The sequence below is a fragment of the Vigna unguiculata genome, chromosome 3, assembly GCF_004118075.2.
Source record: "Vigna unguiculata cultivar IT97K-499-35 chromosome 3, ASM411807v1, whole genome shotgun sequence".
In the NCBI taxonomy this organism is placed as follows: domain Eukaryota; kingdom Viridiplantae; phylum Streptophyta; class Magnoliopsida; order Fabales; family Fabaceae; genus Vigna; species Vigna unguiculata.
This window is the reverse complement of record NC_040281.1, coordinates 3,041,624-3,064,932: the sequence shown is the minus strand read 5'-3', so window position 1 is coordinate 3,064,932 and position 23,309 is coordinate 3,041,624. Positions and strand designations below refer to the sequence as shown.

The 23,309-nt window shown below is 32.7% G+C and overlaps 3 protein-coding genes, 1 long non-coding RNA gene and 2 other non-coding genes across 7 annotated transcripts; 3 read left to right on the top strand and 3 right to left on the bottom strand.

Moving 5' to 3' along the window:
- Positions 1–1,145: 1,145 nt before the first annotated feature.
- LOC114178305 lies at positions 1,146–3,169 on the bottom strand. Its single transcript, XR_003603312.1, has 3 exons — positions 2,666–3,169; positions 2,395–2,573; positions 1,146–1,232 (listed from the first exon to the last, which is right to left on the bottom strand). It is a non-coding gene; the product is annotated as an uncharacterized LOC114178305 (long non-coding RNA).
- An 84-nt stretch (positions 3,170–3,253) lies between these two features.
- Positions 3,254–5,526, top strand: LOC114178304 (reticulon-like protein B2). The gene is made up of 5 exons (XM_028064135.1): positions 3,254–3,690; positions 4,289–4,469; positions 4,566–4,707; positions 4,895–4,964; positions 5,075–5,526. The coding sequence occupies exons 1-5, from the start codon at positions 3,489–3,491 to the stop codon at positions 5,242–5,244; spliced, it is 765 nt and encodes a 254-aa protein (XP_027919936.1). The 5' UTR covers positions 3,254–3,488; the 3' UTR covers positions 5,245–5,526.
- Positions 5,527–7,674: 2,148 nt separating this feature from the next.
- On the bottom strand, positions 7,675–13,285 carry LOC114176194. Of its 2 annotated transcripts, none has more exons than XM_028061148.1 (16): positions 12,866–13,285; positions 12,266–12,387; positions 12,079–12,167; positions 11,952–11,987; positions 11,723–11,816; positions 11,355–11,403; positions 11,174–11,274; positions 10,934–10,998; positions 10,326–10,822; positions 10,169–10,256; positions 9,922–10,062; positions 9,202–9,770; positions 8,892–9,030; positions 8,701–8,769; positions 8,462–8,596; positions 7,675–8,139 (listed from the first exon to the last, which is right to left on the bottom strand). In XM_028061148.1, exons 1-16 carry the CDS (start codon positions 13,081–13,083, stop codon positions 8,026–8,028), a joined length of 2,526 nt encoding a protein of 841 aa, XP_027916949.1. In that variant the 5' UTR covers positions 13,084–13,285; the 3' UTR covers positions 7,675–8,025. The 2 variants fall into 2 exon arrangements, with proteins under 2 accessions (XP_027916949.1, XP_027916950.1); XM_028061149.1 differs by having other exon boundaries at positions 11,355–11,397.
- Positions 13,286–15,632: 2,347 nt separating this feature from the next.
- Positions 15,633–20,466, bottom strand: LOC114178270. The gene is made up of 4 exons (XM_028064084.1): positions 19,986–20,466; positions 19,520–19,675; positions 16,742–16,813; positions 15,633–16,552 (listed from the first exon to the last, which is right to left on the bottom strand). The coding sequence occupies exons 1-4, from the start codon at positions 20,109–20,111 to the stop codon at positions 15,884–15,886; spliced, it is 1,023 nt and encodes a 340-aa protein (XP_027919885.1). The 5' UTR covers positions 20,112–20,466; the 3' UTR covers positions 15,633–15,883.
- Positions 20,467–22,613: 2,147 nt separating this feature from the next.
- On the top strand, positions 22,614–22,686 carry TRNAK-CUU. The gene has a single exon. It is a non-coding gene; the product is annotated as a tRNA-Lys (tRNA).
- A 195-nt stretch (positions 22,687–22,881) lies between these two features.
- Positions 22,882–22,954, top strand: TRNAK-CUU. The gene has a single exon. It is a non-coding gene; the product is annotated as a tRNA-Lys (tRNA).
- The last annotated feature ends 355 nt before the right edge of the window (positions 22,955–23,309 follow it).

Here is a 23,309-nt window from a genome sequence, read left to right as displayed (position 1 = left end):
TGAAAATCATTATATAACTTTCGAAAAGTTCATTTTGGAAATCTTATTTGAAAATTTTATTTTAAAATACATTTCATAATTTCATACGTTCTGAAAATTCTATTCAAGCAATCAAATTCCGAAAAACTTCATTCCCAAAATTCTATTCCAGAAATTTCTTTACGAAGATTTCAGAAAACTTGTCTTAAAAACTTTCCAGAATATATAATCTGAAAGTCACTTTTCTGGAAGCAAAATGGTCATTTCAAGATATTTGAGGAAGTGCGTGAAGAAATTATAGGATGCAAGAAGTAAAAGCCTGGGTGGGTTATGAGACCATGGGCCAAACTATGCATTGTAGTGGACCATATGCGCGCAACCAGGTCCAAATTGCAATTGGTAAGGGTATAGGTATAGCCAACGCATATTCGTTACCGAAGGACGAATCTCACTAACTCCTTCAACCCCGCATTTATTATTCTAAAGGATATTCCTACATAAAAATTGGTACCTCAACTCAACAATGAATGAGTGGGAGGAAGAAAGAAAACAGAGTTTTATGGTATAAAATGTTGTTGAATAAATAACATAAACATAACATTGTTCCATTCAAACATGTATTTTCAGATCCTAACCCTTTAAAACCATCTGTGTGAAGCCACTGAATACAGATACATAAAATATCATCACTCTCATCCATGAATCGATCCAAGATGTTCATCTCCGATAGCAAGAGAGTAACAAGAAGACACATAGTTCAGAAACTCCACCAACCCTTTCTCTGCCTTCTGCATCAACCTCTCTCAACTAAATAAGGTAATCATTTTCTAACCCCACTACCCCTTTACCTTTTCCTGTACTTTACATTTTTATTCTTCTTTTGCAAACTTTTCCTATATCATATTCTATACCAGTTAGTTGAATAAAACACGAAGATAACAAAACCTTTGTGTCTCACTTTCTTCCCTGTATCCGTCATTCTGGTCTCACACCTGCAGGGTGGTTAATATAGAAATCCTTTACTTTTTCACACTCTCTCTCACTTGCTACAGAAAAAATACACTGTTATAGAACTGCAAGATCCTGAAATTGATTATTTTGCTGGCTTTCGCTCGCTCAACTTCAACTAAATCGAGGGTGTTCTGCTAAGTTTGCATATTTTTTATCAAGGGTTGCAAGAATTTGACACGCCAACCACTGCAAAATCTAGACACATGTTTGGGTTTTCCTCTTGGCATTGTAGTTTTTGTGAACTGGAAAAAGAGTCACACATTAATAAATTGAAGTCCCAACTAATCCATTCAAATCGTTTGTGTCTGTAGACACTGACATGTTTTGTCAATGATCTTGGATGCTATTTTATCCATGTTTGTTATAGATGGCTTATATGTTATACCAGGTATTCAGAATCTACAAACTCATCGCTACGTGGACGCTAATTTGATATGACTTAGAATTGGTTTTAAATAAAAAAAATAAAGAATAACTTAAATTCTCTAGTTTAAAGAAACATTAATTTTAAATCAGACTATTCAATTTATTCTGTATTTTTGGTTTACATCCAATTTTATAAACAACTGCCTTAGTTGTTTATAATGGATGTTTAGAGTTAATCAATGTTGTAAATTTACGACCACGCAAATGAATATAGATAGACACTTATACAACCACGTTAAAAATTAGCATAATTAAGTATTTATAAAGTGTTTGAATATGTGTAAGTTTAATTGATGTACACAATTAAGATAAATATTTCATAAATATTTATGTTAGGATGTAATATATATATATATATATATATATATATATATATATATATATATATATATATATATATATATATATATATATATTAGGAGAGATCTATCTTCTTGTAACCTTACTGAAAACTATTATTACTAAATGAAAAAAAAAAGAATGTCGTTTTTTGTATGGGGAGCCCACAACCCACAAAACTAAGTTCTACATGTTTGTTTTACTTCCAACTAGGGTGGTTGTATCGCCCTCATTCTCAACAACCAAGTTAGCAACAGGATACATAAATCTCCTTTGGACTTCTTTTTCTCATAGTGATTTTCCTTCATTGAATGATTGTTGCATTATTTCCTTTATTTTTTTTCACACTCGATCATAAGTTCGTATAAATAAAATCATTATTTTATACTTTTCCTGCTTGTGTTGAATTATTTATTTTCTGTTGGGAAGCACAGACTCTTTGTATTAGACATGATCAAAGTCATGCAAAGAAAGTAGATTGATCTGATCTTGATCTTAAACATTATGCTAATTCAAAAACTTACAGAAATACTTAACTTTAATTCATGCACGCTATAATTTTTGTGATATATTTATTATAATAATAGAAAACAAGTGAGACTTCTTTTTCTCTAATTAAAGTATGGAATGGATCAATACCTTGTTTGTCAACTCTTTTTGATCCTACCGATTTATCACATACGAATTTTATTTGGTGGTGTGCCCTTCCTCTGTTTGACAAATCACCTCTTAGAAGTTGAGGAGATGCTGATAGTGACAACTTCGCACCAATTTGCTCCAGTAAGACTAATCGGTGCTTTCGGTTTCAAGGGTCAAATCTAGAAAGGAATAATAATAATAAATAAATAAAAAAACTATGCATCAAGAAAAATGATGATGCCAAGAAAAGAATAATATGAAGAGATTTTACCTTGGGTAAGCATTATATTGATAAATGTAATTTGTTGTTAACATCAACCATCTTGAAAGTAAACTCCACAGTGGCGAGGTGTTGATACCAATGAGATTGGGGTAACTGAAATGAATCAGGTGTTCTCATGGTTGTGGGACACGTATCATGCACACTGCTCCCACTTATACTTTACATGCACCCGGAAGATTCTGCTAATTGTCTATTATCAAGTGCTACAACCTTATTCAATATGGGTCGGCCCGGGCCCGTGTATTTTTGTCAAATTTACCAACGCGTAAGATGGTTTCTTCGCTCACTCCCATTTTCTTAAGAGTTAAGTTGTTTAGGTCATTTAAATTTTAATATATTTTAAATTGATAAGTAATAATAAATTAATTGTACACGGAAATCTAGTAAGATGGTCCCCACAGAAAGAGTCCTATGTGTCGCAAATCTGTGTGCTGCAATGAGGCGATATTTTGTTTGTTGAACCGCGTGTGTGACTTTGAGGCATCGGTGACGGAGTTGATGCCACGCGTCCAAACTCATGTCATTTAAATTAAGCTTCTCAACGGCTCGGGTCCCTTGGCCCTAGCGAAATGATACCCATATCGGGTTGGATCACGTTTTCAGACCCGAAATCGGCTAATGACATTTTGGGTCCTACAATCCAACGGCCGAGATGCATTGATCATGATCCGCCACTCTATTTAGAGAGATGGAAATGTTAGATAGCGAGGGTTACTTTTGATTTAGCACACACAAACTCACACACTCTCTGTTTGTGAAAAGGGGAGTTTCTTATTCCTTCTAGACGCTTCCATTGATCGGTGATTCTGTGATGGCGGAGCACCACGAGCACGAGGAGGCCAAGGGTGAATCCTTGTTGGACAAGATTTCCGGGAAGATCCACGACCACGATTCCTCGTCTTCTTCCGATTCCGACAACGAGAAAACCGGGCCCTCTGACTCCCTGAAGTCAAAGGTTTTCAGGCTTTTCGGACGGGAAAAGCCCATTCACCATGCTCTTGGTGGCGGAAAACGTATGCGATTGTCTTTTCTGTTTTTTCTTTTCTTCATTCTTAATTTTCATGTTTTGTCTTCCCAATTCTATGCTACGAGTCCATTTACTTTCTTTAGTTCTGAATCAAGAAACACTTCCTTGCTTTTGAGTCATATACTTTACTTGGGCTATAGTGGGTCTAGGGTTTATGAGGTTCTAGGAGATCTTGGTTGCTCTGATCGTTGTTCCTTTTTTTTAACGACTGCGATGGATAATACAAGATTGAGAGAGTTTAAGGTTTAGATCTGCTATCTCATGTTCCTCTTGTTGTTATATTTTTTTCTTTTCTTTTCAAAATCTCCCCAATTAATATATGTACTTTGAAAGATCGAACATTCTAGCTGTGATCATTGATGGGTTTTCGTGCGATGTTGTTTAAATTTTACTTTTATTTTTTCCTGTATTTAATTTGCGTAGACAATCATTGAGGAGTCATCTTTACTATAGTATTGTTTCTTGATTTATCTCACATATTAGACATTAAGTTAATCTAAATTTAACTTTCATTCAATAATATTGGGTTTTCAGGGTTTTGTGTGTTTGTGTTTTTTTAACTAAATTATTTTGTTATGCAACAGCGGCTGATGTTTTTCTGTGGAGAAATAAGAAGGTATCAGCATCGACACTCGGAGTTGCTACAGCCATATGGATTCTGTTTGAATTGCTTGAATATCACCTCCTCACTTTGGTTTGCCACTTCGTAATACTTGCCCTCGCGGGTTTGTTCTTGTGGTCCAATTTATTCATTTTCGTCAACAAGTAGGGTTCTGATACTGTAGTAATTTTAGTTGGCTGTCTGAATTTCAGTCTGTTGTTCTGTAGTAAATTAAATTGCTTGTTTTTTATTTTCATTAGGAGGGCGCCAAAGCTCCCACAAGTGCACATTCCAGAGGAGCCTATTTTACAATTTGCCTCTGCTCTTAGAATTGAGATTAATCGGGCATTGTCAGTGTTAAGGGATATTGCATCTGGAAGGGACCTCAAGAAGTTCTTATCAGTATGTTGATTCCATTTTATGTTCTGTGCACTTGCAATCTATTGTCTTTATGGCCAATCAATATTAATAACCTGACAGTTTTCTAATATTGAGTTGGGGGACGACGATAATTTGTGTCATAAGATTCGATTTCCAACTCATCTGCTGTTGTTAAAAGTGGTCTGATTTTTTGCTTTCTATTATTTAGGTGATTGCTGGATTATGGGTTTTCTCTATTCTAGGAAGTTGGGCGAACTTCTTGACGTTGTTCTACATAGGTAATGTAGTGTTTCCTTTATCCTTTGATACGAATTGTGTTGGAAGTTCAAATATGAACTTGAATTCTATATATAGCGATGTGACGTGTTTCTATAATTTGATGAAACAGCTTTTGTTTTGCTTCATACTGTGCCTGTGCTGTATGAGAAATACGAAAATCAAGTGGACTCTTTTGGTGAGAAGGCATTTGGCGAGATTAAGAAGCAGTATGCAGTGTTCGATGCGAAAGTTTTGAGCAAGATACCCAAAGGACCTCTGAAAGATAAAAAGAAAGATTGAAGTGGTACTAAAGTCGGACAAATATGTTGTAGTGGGGTTTCATCAATGTTCTGTTAAATTTAGATTCAGCATCAGCCAAAACCCTATAATCATGTCATATTTTATTTTTTTAGGTACCTTTACTTACTAGACATTGTGGAGAAAAATTATCTTATGTATTTTTCTACTGGTTTACTTACAAGGACTCCTCAAGAAATCCCATATGCTTATGGATGACTTGTTATTGTGCTGTATTTACATCATGAATACATATACTCTCTGCATTTGAATGCTTTCGTTGAAGTGTTGGTTAAGTATGTTTTGACGGATTGACGGATAGCTACTTAATCCAGTGTCTTTCCTTGTTCATTACTTAAAATTATGTTTTCCAGTGTCATGCTGTTACCTGTTGTGATCTGATCGTAATTATTTGATTACTTACCTGTTCTGTTCAAATGTTTTCCATTTTGTAAACTGATTTCGAAAGTTAATTAGTCTTTGAATGTATTCTGTGTCCAAAGCCATTTTTATGTGCAGTTTTGCCACGTCGACTTCGTTGATAAAGAAAATTTTAATATACTGTGAGGTGGATATATAATGGACCGAAATTTCAATTTTTCAAGGATCACGTAACACATATTTGTCTTGGTTGATCTATCAAACAATAATGTTTTTATTTTTTATTTTAATAATATTTAATAAATTATTTATTATACTTATATTTAATATATATGATTTTAATTTAGATTTATAAGATAATATTTTTAGAGGTAAAATTTCGTCAGCAGTTTTCTTATCTTTAATTTAATTACATTATGCAATTATTTTGAGAGTGTTAAAAGAGGAATTTTTTTTTTAACTTGATGCAATTATTAAAATTTTGGTTTATACAATATTTTCAAAGAATACATAAGCCAACAATTGCAAATAAACTATTAATACAATATTTAATGCTATTAATGTAAAATTTATTTTTACAACACAGTTTTGTTATTTAATAAATTTCAAATTTAATTTACAGAACATATTTTAAATATATACCTATAGCTAATTAATGTTGTTAGTGTAAATGAAAATATAAACAAATAATTTTTGCTTATAAAATGGTATACTTTTGTTATTAATTAGGATTGATGTTGAAGTAGGAAAGTTTTGATCTCTATATAAAATAAATTAATATTTGATTTAATTTTATTAATTAATATTTATTTAGATGTATAGCTTTTTCCTCATATAACATAACTCTATGGTATTATTTAATAATTATTTAAAGAAAATTTATTATGCATGATACAGTTTTTTATTTAATTAAAGTTTTTGAAACAATGTATAAAGTGTATGTTGAAGCAAGGAATTTTAATCTCTCATATAGTAAAAAGTAATATTCCATTTAATATTTTAATTAATATTTAAGATTATGTATAGATGGAAGTTTTGTAAATATTTAACTTCATTATTAATAACTTCTATTTATTTTGTAAAAGTAGTTTTATAATTAAAGATGATTAAATTTAAAAAAAATCAAATTAAATAAAATAAATAAAGTTAAAAAAGTTACTTTAAAATTGATAGCTAAAAGTTATTTAAAAATAAAATTAGAAAACAAATATAGAAAAAAGGAAAATCTTTTATATATATATATATATATATATATTATATAGATATAGATATATTTTAAAAATAAAAAATACATTATTACATATATTATTATATATTACATTAGCCCTTAAAATTGTGTAGCTTTTAAATTTCATTTTTCATCCCGAAAATTAATATTAACATAAATCAGAAAAAGAATTGGTATCTATTAATTTGATAGATTTGAAAGGGAGTGTGAGAAAAGATGTGAATTTAACTAAAATAAACTAACGACTAACCAACGTTGATAGAAAAACAAAATCTGTTAATTAAAATAGTGATTTTAAATTTTTTGTTATTTTTAATGACTAATATCTTACCGTTATTATTCTCGGTAGGTAGAATGGCCAGTGCAAATTGATGAACTACAACGTGAAAATAATTATGCATACATCTTTGAAATATTTTGCTATTAATTTTTATAGTATAGAGATTATTAACCATTATTTTCTGTTTCATTTTCTTTCCTAAATAATATCTTTTTCTTTTAGAGTTTAAAATATCATTGTAGCTATATATATTTATTTCATTCAAAAAAATTATAGTATCGACTTGCTATTAATTCTATTTTTACATTTAATATAATACTGTTAATATTCATTTTTAGGGTTATTTTTACTAAGCTTTTAGTTTGAAAATTTTTAAGTGTAATTTGATTATAATATATATGATTTTAATGGTTGTCTGTCGAATTCCTTTCTATTCCCGTAAATCATGTTTCTAAAGTCTTGCCTTTTCAGAATAAAAATGCTTTCTTCACATAAATGTGAAATCTATTATATTGTTATATTGAGGTTGACAAAACAATAGGTACTCTACATGTGATTCATCAATAAGATTCAAAATCTGCCAAATCCCACACTGAATCACATCTCTTATTTCTATCTAGTTTACATTACATGTTAAAACATGAATACAACAAATATAATGCCAATAAATATCGCTACTTTTGCTTGTACCGATTGACAAAAACTGCTAAAACATTTTTTCATGAGGCAACGGAAGTTACCATTGTAAGTATCATATTCATAGCCTTTCTATAGCTTAGTTCCTAAGCAGAAGGAAATGAATGAAACCAGATATTCTCGGAAAGTATAAGGAGATGTCTGATAGGTATATCAGTGAAAGAAAATATTCCCTCACTTTTGCAGCCTCAGTAAAAGTTCATAGGAAGTAAGATAACTGTTGCTGCTTCCTTGATCCCCCTTCTCCGTACAAATCATTCCACTGTTTCAACTCACTCATTCCAGCCCCTTCAGCTGCAAAGCTTGCAGCAACCTGTGGTTCAAGAACTTATAGATCAGATAAAACAGTATATATATATATATATATATATATATATATATATACATATTGATATCACCAGATTAGTTTAACTAGTTTTGTCAACATCTGTCACAAAATATGGAAGTGAAAAACAAGTAATTTCTTAGGATTTCAAGTCATCCAACAAGAGTTCCAATAGAAAAATTCCTTATACAAATAATGGAATGTATGTGGGACCACATATTTGAATTGGTCATTGCTGAACAGGTATCAAACTCTCTCATGTTAACAAACTCCACAAACTAATACTTCTTTATTGGTTCGAGTTGTTTACCTGATTCTTGGCCTCTTTGAAATCCTGCATATTCAACGGCCTAAGGGCAATGACTATTTCTTGCTCAATTTCTTGTACACCTTCACTATCTTGGACATCTTCATTCTGTCTCTTGGTAGCTTTCTGCTTTTTATCCTGCCCCCAGAAAACCAAAAACCTCATTCAGCAGTTAACATGATGAACACATAAATGTAGGATTATATAATGTTTTAGAAATAATAAGTCAAGTTACCACTTACCAAACTCTTTAGTCTCTCTTGCTGAATTAGCTCTCTAACAGGTCTATAAGCAGCAGTTGTGCACAAGTTCTACATTGGATAGGTTGTGTCAGTGAGTAAGTAGGGTAGTTGAAAGCACAAAAACCAAGATAACACTTATAGCGCGGAAGTTATGTCCAATATGAACAATAATATCAAAGAATAGTAAAAACCTTAAGATCACTTCCAGTATATCCTTCTGTCATAGTTGCAAGTTCCTTAAGATCAAGTTCGTTGTCCACCTTCTCTTTCGCTAAAAGAGTCTTCAAAATCTTTTCCCTGTTTTCCACAGACGGTAGTCCTACCATGATTCTGCAAATAATAAAAAAATATTACTCAGGTTGTCATAAACATATATCAGAGATAGCATGAATTCAATCATTGGCTAGCTATCATATTGCACCTCTCATCTGCTTTCTCTCACCCTTAAACATAAGGCATATGAAGTACTAATACTATAAACTCAGGAACTATTATAGGTACCTTCTTTCAAATCGCCTAATGATAGCTTCATCGAGATCAAATGGCCTATTGGTTGCAGCAAGAACAAGGATTCTCTCCCCTGGCTTTGTCAAAAGACCATCCCAATGGCTCATAAATTCATTCTTTATTTTCCTCATGGCTTCATGCTCCCCAACTCTGGTACGTTGCCCGAGCATGCTATCAACCTCATCCACGAATATAATAGTTGGGGAGACCTTGGCAGCAAGTGTGAATAGAGCGCGAACATTCTTCTCATCTTCACCAAACCATTTAGAAGTGATGGTAGACATGGAAACATTGATGAAACTTGCACCAGCCTCCTTTGCAATGGCCTTTGCCAGCATGGTCTTCCCAGTGCCAGGAGGCCCAAACAGCAATATTCCTCTACAAGGCTTTAGAAGGCCTCCGGTGAAAAGGTCTGGCCTTCGAAGAGGAAGCATCACTAGTTCTTGAAGGGATTCTTTGGTCTCATCCAAGGCACCAATGTCAGAGAATGTTACACCAATCTCATTTGCTGGTATTACCTCAGGCCTTATTCGCTTCTCAAACTCATTATCAGGAGGAACTTCCTGAAAGTGAATCATGCAGTGCAAATCAATGACATGAAATTTGCAGAATATATAGTAAGTGTTTGTCAGCAGAATAGAATGGGGTGTTTCTAAATCCTAAGATACCACTCTTGGTAACATAGTTACAGAAGAATTCTTTATAGAGGCATACAGGGGCTTTGGGTGCAGGAACTGATTTTTCACTATCCTCCTTTCCCACCGAAGTTGATGTTTCTGCTTCAGCCTTTTTTACAGGAGCAGCATTTTCAGACTTCGGTTCTGATTTCATATCAGTTCCTTCCTCTCTTTGCTTCTTTATGTTCATGAAGAAAGAAAAATAAGAGAGCATTTTTAAGTATATCAGTACATGGTAGGTAGTGTTCTCAAGTCAACGTAAAGAAATGTCAAGCAGTGCAAACCTCTGATTTTACAGCTTGATCTTCTAATTTTAGTGTATCTCCTCTGCTGGATTTCCCCTTGTGGAATATACTCAATGCATGGGACAAGCTGTTTCACATACGATAAAGTTATTCACCAAATTTTGACAGTTCAAGCAATTAATGTCTTGAATCTCACCTATTGGAAGAAATAACGAGCTTGCCATTTCTGTATTCAGGGTCTTTGTTTTTCATCAAATGACACGAAATTGCTGACACAATGATCTCTTCTATATAGTTACTGAGAACCATTGTGTCTTCTACACATATGGAATCTAGGTCATCACAATCGAGATCGTTTGCTGCAAGGACTTCCATGATATGAATTTTGTTATCCTTAACTTGTATCATCTTCATATCCTCTTCCAATTGAGACTTCCAGCTGACAAGATGTGACTCATCTTCTGGGGGCCTGATTTCTATGGTGTATGGGAAGAGTGAATCAAGTTTTTCATTCACCTCTTCATACTCATTTCCACAATCTATAACTCGTGAACCAAGAATCAAAATGGATCCAGATAGTTTTTTCAACATTTTCTGGAACAGGTAATATATCCTTTGCCATTTGTATAACAGCTTATCAACATCACGCAAATATAGCACAATGGGATAAGTTTTTGACACGAAAACCAGAACCTGAAAGTGAATTTCCACTTTTGAATTGTCGAGGAATATGATCTAAAAGCCACGTTCAATTATGATAATGCTCCTTTGGTGAAATATCCATAAAATCAAAAGTAGTATTACCTTGTAAAGAGACTGTATAAGAAGTTTTTCGTCGAAAGACCAGCTGGTTGTGCGCTTCAGAGAAGCTGAAGGAAGAGGGAGACGAGATACAAGAAATCTTGAGACAGGAAGCAATGGAAAAAGGAATAGGAATATAATTTTACTGTAAACTGTGCTAGTTCAAACTAAAATCTTCAGAATTTAAAACAGAATTTTCAGTAGATCGTGACAAGTAAAAGAATAAATGAACTTTGAAGTTACCTGAATTTGTAGCATTGGTTTGGGAAGCAAGGCCACTTATGTTTGAAGAGGAAGAAGCATTCCTACGGAGTGGTGGAGGATTATAAGATGCTTCGGCTCCCCTGCAAAGCAAAAGCCAAATACTCAGCAATAATATAAAAAAAAAACTGGCTGGAAAAGTTGTATTTGTTCATCTACTTACATTGATTGCAGGTCCATTACACTGCTAGGCCTGTGCATTTTTCCTGCAACTGAACGCACCTGATCAGTGATTTGGCTTTTATCTTTCCTTTTAATTATATAGTCAACCATGGACTAGTGTTTCAATGAAGAGAATGAAGCATAAAACCGATAAAGCTATCTGCACAACCATACCTATACCCTATCTAATATTCTGCAGCATCTTTCAAATAATCGAAGTACCATTATTATCACTTTCCTCCACATACGAAGTAAAACTTATTCTTGAAACCATAAGACTGAAAAACCTTGTATTAGAGATTGACAAATCTTTTTGTTGATTATGAATATAGTTCTTGCAAGAGTCAGAAGTTGTAAGCCAATTTGTACCTTTAGGTTCTTGCCTTTGTGAAAAGATTGAAAATGACCCAAATAGATCAGATAGCCGCTCCAAAGTAGACTCTGAAGTGGATCTTTTGAAAGACTGCAACGGGAAACAAAGGAAAAGAATACAAGCAACCAAACTTTAGGTTAAGAAAAGAAAACATGTTTATCCATGATGGTTAACAGCAGTATTCTAGACAGGAATAAAAAACATAAAAAATCAGGAATTGCTTACAGATTCTTTGTTGGAAGAACCATATTTACTCTGAATCTGCTCAAACAGCAAGCCAGCCATTATTTACATGCTATCAGAAGAACGCAGAAACAAGTTATATGGATCAAAACTTCTCACACACACTCACCTTCAACGAAAAGTCGGTTAAATCTAACAGCAGTAACTTGGCCTCAAAATAATGAGCTAAAGCCTTGGCAAGCATCTGTTGGTAAAGCTCTTTAAGACATGAAAAGGGGAATACAGTTAGCTCGACAGTACCAATAAAAAACATCATAGAATATCAAATCCCTTATTCCAAGTAAGTGATTATTAACCTGCTGGCCCTGAGAGCAGAATAGTTCTGCTTGCAGGAGCAAGATTCCGTGTATATTTAGAAACCTCAGCATGCTTTAAATGGACATAAGCCACACTTGTCAGCAAAACCCTTGTCTGCTCACTGTTATCACGAATAAAATGTGAAGGGTTATACCCGAACAGATTTTGGAATAAATAATACGAAGTGATCGCTTTAGATAATCATCAAGATCAAGAGCAACAAGAAGGGTATCGAAAGGATCAGTATCTAACAAACAGTTTGCCAGTAATAAATTCATCAGATGAAATTTCTTAACGAATTATAGATTATGCCACAGACAAGATTATGCAAAGTTGATTGATACCATCCCCGTGTGTTATTTGCATATTAATATATTCACAGATTTATTCAAATAGAAAGGTACCACTCAGATCAAATATATATGCATGCTCAAACAAACATCTTAGTTCTTATCCATTACTACATAAAACTATGCTGATCTTCCATATTCAGAGGAAAAGAAGCAAGCAAAGTTGCATACTTGCGTGAATGGTTAAGCATAAAATAAGACGATATTAGAAATTAAAAGAGAAGGGAAATTAAGCAGTTTGCGTTATGCCTGAGGTAATAAGGGAATTTCTCAAAAGTGACGTTGCTTTCTCTTCCATCAACAACTTGTCTGAGCATTTCCTGCTCCATCTTCTCAGCAGTGATGGCGTTTGAGGAAGAAGTGTTGGCTCCCCATTTTCCAACGCCTTGTCCAGAAGCCAATCCAATCCCCACTCCAACACCCACCCCAACACCCAAAGCCGATAGCAGAATGTTTTTCTGTTCCATCACTTCAACTTCTACGGCACAAAAACAAAAACACAAACTTTCACAATGAATGAGTTTCTGATATTGGTGTGAGTTCTGGGGTGCAACTAAGTAGGTCTAGTGGGTGCAATAACTGATATTTATGCAGTGAATGTTGAGAAAGTTATGGTTAATGGTAAAGGGTGGAAGTGGAAGTGAATGTTTATGATGCAGGCATGGGTTGGAAGAGTTGAGGTTTTAAAGAAGAAGATTGGTGAGTCATGTGTGCACTGTGTTACGTGTCCGAGTTTTGGCGGTTTCTTTGTCGGTTTGACAGTTTTGTTTATTATTTCTGCTTTGGATATACTTCCTCTTTCCTTTCTTCTCGATCAAGTTCTTTTAAAATCTTTAACATCTATCTTCTATCTTCAATTTCATACATATTCAAAATCATGTATGCTATTTTTTATGACTGCTATATCATAGTTTGTTAAAATGAAACAAAATAATGTACACCTAAATTCTCCAATAAGATTATTATCATTATCGGTGGAACACATGCCGGTTCATATTTCCTTTTTCTTTTATAGTAAACACAATATTTTCATTACCAACTTCTTTTATCCTATTTTCTATAAATAATCATTTTACCCACTCTCATTATTTAAGCATTTTCGATAACGTTTGAGTCACAATTATTTGTTGAAAATAATCTAACAAATTTTAGAATCATTGAATGGTTGAGTGTTTTCCAATACTTGAGCATCCATATACATCACCATTCGTTCAAGACATGTGTATAATGTATGTCTTCACTATACTTAAACATTGCAATCTTTTTCAAATAACTGTTATAGAACTTAATATTTTTTACTATGTTAATACGCATTATCTTGTTTTCTTATCTTTTTTCTGATTGTACTTTTTGAAAATTTATAAATAAATTTGATGACCCACTATACTGTTTTCAAATCATTACTTTTTTACACAACTTTAATTTAAAAAATTCTAGTACTCTCTACTAACATATGTTTTAAATGTCCATTGTAAAAACTTGTTGTAACGTATTATAGATGTAAATACCTTGAACATTTGCTATTTGTAGGTTTTGAATCTCTCTTTTTTAGCAAGTATTTTGTTTCGAATCTTTTGAGAATTACGTGATTAGATGTTATATTCAAATAATACTAAAAACAGAAAGTTGCGTTCTGATAATAAACACAAAAAATAAAATTATTGATTGAAAACGTAAATGCAGGTGAATGTGGTCGTCACTTATTCAGTTGAACTGAATGGCTGCATCTAGAAAGAATCAGAGTCATAAACTACATTATAATAATCCTTCTAGTTTTTGTATGCAGTAGATTGATAGTACATACTATATTTCTTTTTTATAAATTAATATTAGTTTACATGAAAATTAAAACTAATTACACTAAACTTCTAAAACTTAATTTTTATAGAAAAAAATTTTATTTTTAAAAAATTATTTATTTAATTAAGAACTGGTACACTTATTTATATAAAAAAATTAGCTTCTTCAAAATGCTAAATAAAACCTAAAGCTTCTTATGGAAAAGACTAGAGGTAGTATACATAAACTATTGTTTGCGATTTGATCATACACAAGTAATGAAGTAATTTTTTAATAAAAATTATCATCTATAATATTAATATCACTTAATGAAGGGAATAAAAAAAGTACATATCTATCAATTGGTCAAGTGGGAGGAAAATGCATTGTAAGTTGTGGCAAAATGCTCCACTATATATATATATATATATATATATATATATATATATATATATATATATATATATATATATATATATATATATATATATATATATATATATATATATATATATATATATATATCAAAGTGATCAGGCAATTTGATTGGTGCATGCTTTCTGTGAAGATAGATACATTGGCTCTGCACTGTGCCAGATATGGAAACTAGCACCACCACTGTTTCCTAACAAGTAATAAGGTGAAAGAAAAATAAATAAAGAAAAGAGAAGAAATCAATGAAAAATGAAGATTAAATGGTACATTATTTTAATAAAAATGTATTTTATTGTATAAATAAGTTTAAAATATTTATAAAATAAACATATCTTTTAGGAAGTTGGTTAAGAAATTTTAAGATGGAAGGTTGTTCTTGTATGGCTAAGATCGCACTGATGTTTGTCTTCCTCTCCGCTATTCATTTGAAGTTGATCGATCGTTCCCTCCGTCGGTCAACGCGTTCGGTCACATAAAATATAACAATTCAAAAGTCTTAAATGTCTCACATGCCATATTCATAAGTTCTTGGATGAATTTTTACCTTAATAACGATATAATGACACTCCAATAACCTTGTTTATCATGTTAATCCCATAATTAATTCCATATATATTTTCCTTTATAACTGGTATACCCGAGAGACCTGAAAGGTTCCCTAGACATTAGACTGGTGTTAAATAACCAACTATGGAGTCAGTTCATCTGTAGTGTACTTTTCATTATCATAAGATTAATTCTAAAGGATGAGCTTCTTCAGAATATAAAATAGAACCGTCATTGAGCGTCATGTGAGCCAAAATTAATGTTCACAGAAAAGGGAAAGGGGTTACTCAATAGATTGTTTTAATTATACCTGTCAAATATCATCACAGATATGGACAAAAGTGGGGCTCTGTTTTTTTACAATGTACAACTGTAAGAGTACATTAACTGATGTTACTCCTAGCACATGCACTTGGTCAGCGTTTACTTGTGAAGATGCTGATCCAAAGCATAAGCCCGCATCCTAGTGCTTGCAATTCTACCTACACAATCACAACTTGGAAGAAGCTATTTCATCAAATCTAAGAAGACAAAACCATTCCAAAGACTATGCAACAGCATTGGTGGCAGTAAATTCCTTGACCGTGTATATATCACACCCATCACCATGCCAAGAAATATAAGGGGCAGCATCCTCTGTATGTTGAAGTGTGCAAGCGCAAAGACAATTGAACTTACCAGTATTGCACACCACACTGGCATGTATTTGGTGAGGGATGGGAGTAGAAAGCCACGGAAAACTATCTCTTCCCATACAGGAGCACACACTGATACAACAGTTGCATACAATAGCATTGCCACCGGATCCCTTGCCCTTATTGATTGTTCAACACTAGAAAGGGTGACAGGTGTAGAGGGTAAAAGGGGTAGTAGGTCCAGGTTGAACTGTGACAGCCGATTCACAAGTGGAAACATGAGACATCCCATGATCACATCTAATTGCCAATTGCCTTTCAGGCTAAACCTGAACCAGTCCGGTGGAAGAGGCCGAAATCGAGAAAGACAGCGAAGAAGAATTGCAACTCCGGCAAGTCCTTCAGTTACATCGGTAACCAGGCTGAATAGTGCTTGCCCTCTAAATGTTAAAGACTCCTTGCTAAAGCCAGTTATATGGGCTGCAAAAGGAATCATCCAAGATCCTATAAACCAAAATGCTGTCGTCCAAAGAAGCATAACCTGCATCATATGATGTTGCGTGTCACAAGCTCATGTTGACCGTTTATTGCTTACAATTTTAATTAATCTCAATTGGGTCAAGAACCATTTTATCTCCATTCCACTCTCATCACATGTATCAATAAGTTTTTAACTGGGGAATTGATATATGAAAGAGAAATCTATGTTCAAAGTTTCAGAAACACTTACTTGTAATATAGTCATTGCAGTCCATGGCACAACCCATGGATAACCAATTACCTTGAATACTTCATTTGCAGCCTGAAAATAAAACAAGTATTTTGGTAAACCGATTGACATGAGATAACACTTAAAATATAACATTTTATTTCATTAAAAATGTTGTACAATACTCTGTTGTCCATTGCGATGATGCATGTTTGATATTTCCACATGCAAATACCATCTAAAGCTTCGTATATTTTAACTGACAAACAAGTATGACGCAGATGAACTAAAATCAAGAATCATTAAGTTTACAGAGCAAATCATTCTAATATTCTAGTTCAGTTTCAAATTTAGTGCTAACCAATGTTATAAATAGGGGATTCGACAAAAGGCCAAAAAATTAACGACAGAAACATGCAATTGTGGCCTATGGTGCCGCATACTAGACCTCTCCCTTCACAGATAGGCTATCTGCCATACCATTCTGCCATGGCTAACAACAATGGTACCAGCTGAATTATTTCATCAATTTACTAGACCATAATCATTTAGAGGTATTTATTTTACAGCTTCAATCGTGAAGGTAATCTACGACTTTTCATGTTTATCTTCTCTCAGTTTTGTTTCATTGAAGTTTTCTTACAGGTTTAGTAATACTAGAGTCTATTGGATTTGGGTTTACTCCTTTTCATTTCATAAAAGTTTGAGGTCAGTGTTGACAGATGTAATGCTTTCTTACAATAGACTGATCATGAGAAGCAAAAAAAAAAAAAGAAAAAAAAAACTACAATCTTGGTTATGAGAGGCAAACACTTTAATTCCTGGGTATCTGTTATGCTCATCTTCAGCCCTATCAGATATTGTGATAGATTACCACAACAAAATCCTACTTCATTCTTCCATCAATTTGCCCTAAAATCAAAAATCAAAATCCAGGTAATGCAGGTACCGCACACAGCACTCAAACAATCACTATTCTGACCCTAAAACACCCATATTCCCTGCAAATCACTCTCATCTCCATTCCATATACACCAATTAATTTATAATCTACCATGAATCAAACCGAAAACCTTATTCCAACCTATTAAGTCTAAAATCCTACATTTATCCTACATAAAAGGAACAAAAATAAATAAATAAACTAAGCCTATACAATCAACCAACCACACTCTCTTCTCATCCATAAATTCCAATGGATATAAAAGTAAATATTCTATTCTCTTGATATATTGTATGTCAGCACGCTGTACAACACTACAAACCAAACATTTGGCATGACAAAGAAAATCACACTTTTTTTCTCAGTAAATTGCATAAATAAAGGCAGATATTCACCTCATAGCCACGTCACATAATTCCATACCCCGTCACTTTCACAGAGTGACTAAATGGTACTTAATTGACAAAGTCTGTTCACAGAATTCCAACAAAACAGATGCCTGATGACAAGTATTTCTTTTAATACACAGGAAGAACTAAACTATCGACCAAGCTTATTTCGGGCTTTCAGAATCCTAATGTTAGATTGAGGGTCAAAGGGTGATTGGCATCAAGAAAGAAATGCATTAGGTATCACGAAATTACTAAAGCAATGCATTTTATAGATTATCAACTTATTGTCACTATTGAATATAATTAGCTTCCTTAAGTTAGACATTTGCTGCTAATATATTATTTGCCTTTTGTATCATTTTAGTAATAACCCCTGTAATCATGGGATATGAATATATTTGTTCATGTATATAAATGTACACTTGCATTACAATGTTCACCTGTGACGGGCACCGCGGCCATGTAACGTGTTACAGGTGTATTAAAAATTTCTATGGACTGATTGTTACAGGTTTATGCTAAAATCGGGCATGGTGGAGCAACTGACAGACCAAAAGACTTGCCTTGTTGCTAAAGGGTACACTAAAATTTTCAGTCAAGATTACATGGATAAGGTCCCTGGTTTCTAAGATTTTTGTTTCTCTTTTCTTTCCACAACAGCCACTCACCATTGACCATTGACCATTTCATCAACTCGATATCAAGATAGTATCCTTACAAAGTGATATTGGATAGTTTGTATGTAAGTAGCAAACATCTTCACTAAATTTCTCTGGGTGGCCCTGGGCATAGTTTGTATGTGACAACTAAAAAGATGGAAGCATATATTTATAAGTTCTAGCTTCAGGAATAATGTCGAATATTTTTAATTAAATGTCCATTAGCTTGCCAAATTTAGACACTTACTATATATAGATTATTTTCCTCTTTTCAATCTAGTTGTCATCCTTGGAATCAAGTGATATGATTGTAGTTGTTCATGTACATAAATATACATCTACAGAGAGTTGTCTCTCAAGCAATTAAGCTCTAAAGAGTTTGAATATTATTTTTCAAGTACCACCTACCCAATGCAGTGAGAGCAACCCTCATATTCATATATGTTAAGCTTAGCAAATGCAAACTAGAATCTATAAGTAGGGATGCAGAATAGAACATTAAGTAATTCCTCATAACTGCAGATCATACCAAATAATTACTTAGCTCTATTGATTTTAAAACACATATGAATGCTACTTCTATCGCAACATCCCAAATTTTACTTATCGTTAATTAGTGTGAGTGAATTTTACTTGACATGCCATAACCATGAAACTTGACGGTAGGGATCAGCTGCAGATTTCAATTTCGTTCACTAGCACACATGTTCATCGATATGACTACCAAACTTTAAATTACTACACAAGCAATCGACGTAGAAAATGGAAAAACATTTGTCATAAGAGTAAACAATAAGCATGTGACCTTCTGAAGGGATGATTTCCAGTCTCTCTTGGTGACAGCACTGGAGTCACTGAATTCAGATTGCACCAGTTCCTCATGAAAATAGTGCTCTATAACTTCAGGTTGGGGTGTTTCTGGAGAAAGATGATCGTGCCTAAAGCACTGAATACTCAATCTCTGCAAGGAAAGGACCAAAAAATGAAAACAGCAAAGCAGAACTAGCTCAGACAATTGGTCTGACTATATATGTGTGTGTGTGTGTGCATGCACCGAAAGAAAACTCATCAGCCCCCACAAAAACAACGAATCATAGAGGATTCAGATTCCCAGGTTCATAGGGACAAAGGTAAGAAATTTTCCAAACCCCTTTTTTTTCTCTTCGCAGCTCTAAAAAATATAATAAATAATTCCAACAGCAAATAACAGAAACATACATAAAAGAGAAAATAAAAAACACAAGTTTCAAGAAGTATCACATAATGCTTACATTTTTTGGAGACTTGGCATGGGATTCCAAGATCCGATGAAAAGGACGTAGTGCGACGGGTCGAGGAAAACCCTTAATCGGAAGAAAGGAGCGACTAAAGGCAGAATAAGAAGAGGTACTCAACATTTATAAACCCTAAGGGCTAATAACCCAAACACCACCCTCCTAATTAGTCCCTTACATCAACAAAAAAGCTTTAATATTTGGGGATTGGTTGTTTATGGTTAGGAGAAGAAGGTAGCTAGGAGAATGTGAATTCAAACTTCTCTTCCCATTTCTAGTTTGTTCCATCCAAGGAGAAGAAAAGACAGCGACCAAGGTTAAGCTTGTTTCCTGGCCAGAGTCATTGAAATGGTATATCCCGTTCTACCTGTGGTGTTCAATTCTGACCCCAAATTTATGAGGGTTTTGAAAAAAAGAAGGAACTTTCTCACCAGATTTGATGTAGCATCTAGCAACTATAGCCAATGGGAAATTGGGAATATTAATGCTCACAAATACTATTGAATCTCGTACAAATACAAAAAAAAAAAAAAATCATGCTTCTGGGTGGGTGGGTATTTAGTATTTACCAACCAAACTAATTATAAAAATCATTATCCTATTAGAAAAAATAATATAAAGATTTGTTTCGATTGATTTTTGCATATAAATAATATGGAGGGTAATCCAACTCATCAGAGAGAGGTTGAAACACTACATGGTGATATGTTTGAAATGAAATATTTGTTAAATATACATCAAATTGATTTATTTAACTGTTTCATTGAAATTTTTAAAATATCATGGACTTGGAAAGTTGAATTACTTGCATTTAAATTTAATCTTTTTTAAATTTTTTTTGGAGAAATCAATTTAAATTATTTTATTAATTTATTTATTTGAATAGGAACACTAGATTTATACTGCATGCATTCTTTTTAAATGTCTTTAAAAACTGAATTGTTAACATTAAAATTTTATAAAAAAAAATATTACTAATTTTTAAATATTCAAAATTCAAAAATATTTACTATTTCAAAAAATATAATTATGTAAAAATACCAAAGCAATAACATAAAAAATTCATTTTTTTTCAGAATTTAAAATTCTATTAAAAAAATATTTTTTTTCATTTTTAAAATTGTTTTTTTCCTGAATTTCTTATCTAAACGATATATAATACCACAAAGCATACTAAATTTCCTAAAAAATAAATTATTCACTTAAAATTATTCGTTCAAACACAAGATTAATAAAAGGGTTAAATATGTTTTTGGTCCCTCAAGTTTCAGTGAAATTTGAAATTAGTCCCTCTTTAAAAAATTTTGACTAATTTAGTTCTTCATCTCTAAAAATGCATGAATTTAATCTTTTAACCAAATTTTATTAAGTTAATCTGACGTTTCAAGTGCATTTTGTGGTAGTATTTAAATTGTTTACACCGTTTGACACATTTTCGCTTTAATTTTAACTCAAATATTATCATAAAATACATTTAAAATGTCAAATAAACTTAACAAAATTTTATAACAAAAACTAAATCCACGTAAAGATAAAAGACTAAATTGATATAAAATTTTGAAGAAAGACTAATTTCAAAATTCAATAAAACTTTAAACGTGAGGGATAAAACCATATTTAACCTTAATAAAATTTATAACTCAACTTCTTACAAGAAATTTATAATTAATTATAAGACAATCTTTTAAACCTTTCGTACATATGTCGTGTATGAAAAGATTTGTAGAAATAATATTATTTAGAACACAACACACAATTCATCCTGAATAATTTTTTCTGTATTTTCTATAAATATTATAACTAGAAACTAAATAAATTGTGAAGTTTGAAGTTAAACACGAAGCTTAGACTCCGTTTTCGTCCAATAATTTTGGTCAATATAAATATGTATTGCATATTTAGAGGTTCAGTTTTCTAAAATAAACAAATTTAGTTACATGTCAATATTTTCTTAATTTTTTAATAAATTTTAACAGGGTTGTAATAGAAAAAATGCTAACATTTTTTTGTAATTAAAATTAGAGGACTAAATGTGCTATTAAAAAATATTTTAGACCAAAACTACATTTTTAAACTATGGAGATCAAAGTAGATTTAAGTGTAAAATAAAAATCACATTACAAAATTATAAATAAACACAAATAAAAGAAATTAGAAGTGTTCTGTTTTTGTTGTTTTACATGTTTATTTGACTTATGAACCGTAGTGATTCATATAAGAAAAAAGGAAAAATTCACTAATTTTGAACTACCAAAAATCATATGTTCGTCTAACTCAATTTGTTTGTACAGCAGGTTAGTAGTTTTATGGGGATTTATTCCTGTAGCTCCAAGATTTCTTCGTACCTACTAATTTTGAACTACTAGAAAACATAATGGGATTAGTAGTTTCTTTATTCCTTCTTGTAGCTTCAAGATTTCTTCTTAGCCACTAATTTTGGACAAATAGAATCGTAGGCTTGTCTAGTTCAGTTAGTAGAGCACAGGGCTTTTAATCTTGTGGTCGTTGGTTCGAGTCCCATGGTGGTTGTTTTATTTTTATCATTTTACAAGTTTTGTTTGCCTTTTAGGTCGTAGTGGACCGTACTTAACATGTGTCATTAACTACCAAACCCTAAAAACAAAAGCCCGTCTAGCTCAGTTGGTAGAGCGCAAGGCTCTTAACCTTGTGATCGTGGGTTTGAGCCCCACGGTGGACGATTTGTTTTTATCCTTTTACAAGTTTTGTTTCATAGGTCATAGTGGACCATAGTTAAAAAAAGAAGAAGAGAAAACCCACTAATTTTGGTAGGAATAAGAAATATGACAAAGGTAAAAGATTTACAACATGGGTTCTAGGTCGTACTGGACAGTAGTTAACATGTGTCATCAGTTACCAAATTCTAAAAAGAAAGGCCCATCTAGCTCAGTTGGTAGAGCGCAAGGCTCTTAACCTTGTGGTCGTGGGTTTGAGCCCCACGGTGGGCGATTTGTTTTTATCCTTTTACAGGTTTTGTTTGCTTTATAGATGAATGGACTAAGAAATATGATAGTGGTAACTCGTTGTGGTCGTGGGTCGGGTTTGTGTTTTATCGTTTTACATATTTTGTTTGCCTTCTAGGTCGTAATGGACCGTAGTTAAAAACAAAAAAAAAAAGAGAAAGTCCACTATTTTTTGGAGGAATGGGCTAAGAAATATGACAGTGGTAAAAGATTTACCACATGACTTCTAGGTCATATTGGACCTTAGTTAACATTTGTCATTAGTTACCAGAGCCTAAAAACAAAGGTTCGTTGTGGTCGTGGGTCAGGTTTGTGTTTTATCGTTTTACATATTTTGTTT

Bases quoted from the DNA above. Each gene is read 5' to 3' on its own strand.
- LOC114178304 (XM_028064135.1), top strand. From the start codon at position 3,489: ATGGCGGAGCACCACGAGCACGAGGAGGCCAAGGGTGAATCCTTGTTG. The intron at 4,708-4,894 runs GTATGTTGATTC...TCTATTATTTAG, and splicing joins ACCTCAAGAAGTTCTTATCA to GTGATTGCTGGATTATGGGT. The intron at 4,965-5,074 runs GTAATGTAGTGT...TTGATGAAACAG, and splicing joins CTTGACGTTGTTCTACATAG to CTTTTGTTTTGCTTCATACT.
- LOC114176194 (XM_028061148.1), bottom strand. From the start codon at position 13,083: ATGGAACAGAAAAACATTCTGCTATCGGCTTTGGGTGTTGGGGTGGGT. The intron at 11,275-11,354 runs GTAAGTAGATGA...TTTGCTTTGCAG, and splicing joins GTAATGGACCTGCAATCAAT to GGGAGCCGAAGCATCTTATA. The intron at 8,770-8,891 runs GTTTTTACTATT...TATCCAATGTAG, and splicing joins ATACTGGAAGTGATCTTAAG to AACTTGTGCACAACTGCTGC.
- LOC114178270 (XM_028064084.1), bottom strand. From the start codon at position 20,111: ATGTTGAGTACCTCTTCTTATTCTGCCTTTAGTCGCTCCTTTCTTCCG. The intron at 19,676-19,985 runs GTAAGCATTATG...CTTTCCTTGCAG, and splicing joins ATGCCAAGTCTCCAAAAAAT to AGATTGAGTATTCAGTGCTT. The intron at 16,553-16,741 runs GTAAGTGTTTCT...CATATGATGCAG, and splicing joins CTGCAATGACTATATTACAA to GTTATGCTTCTTTGGACGAC.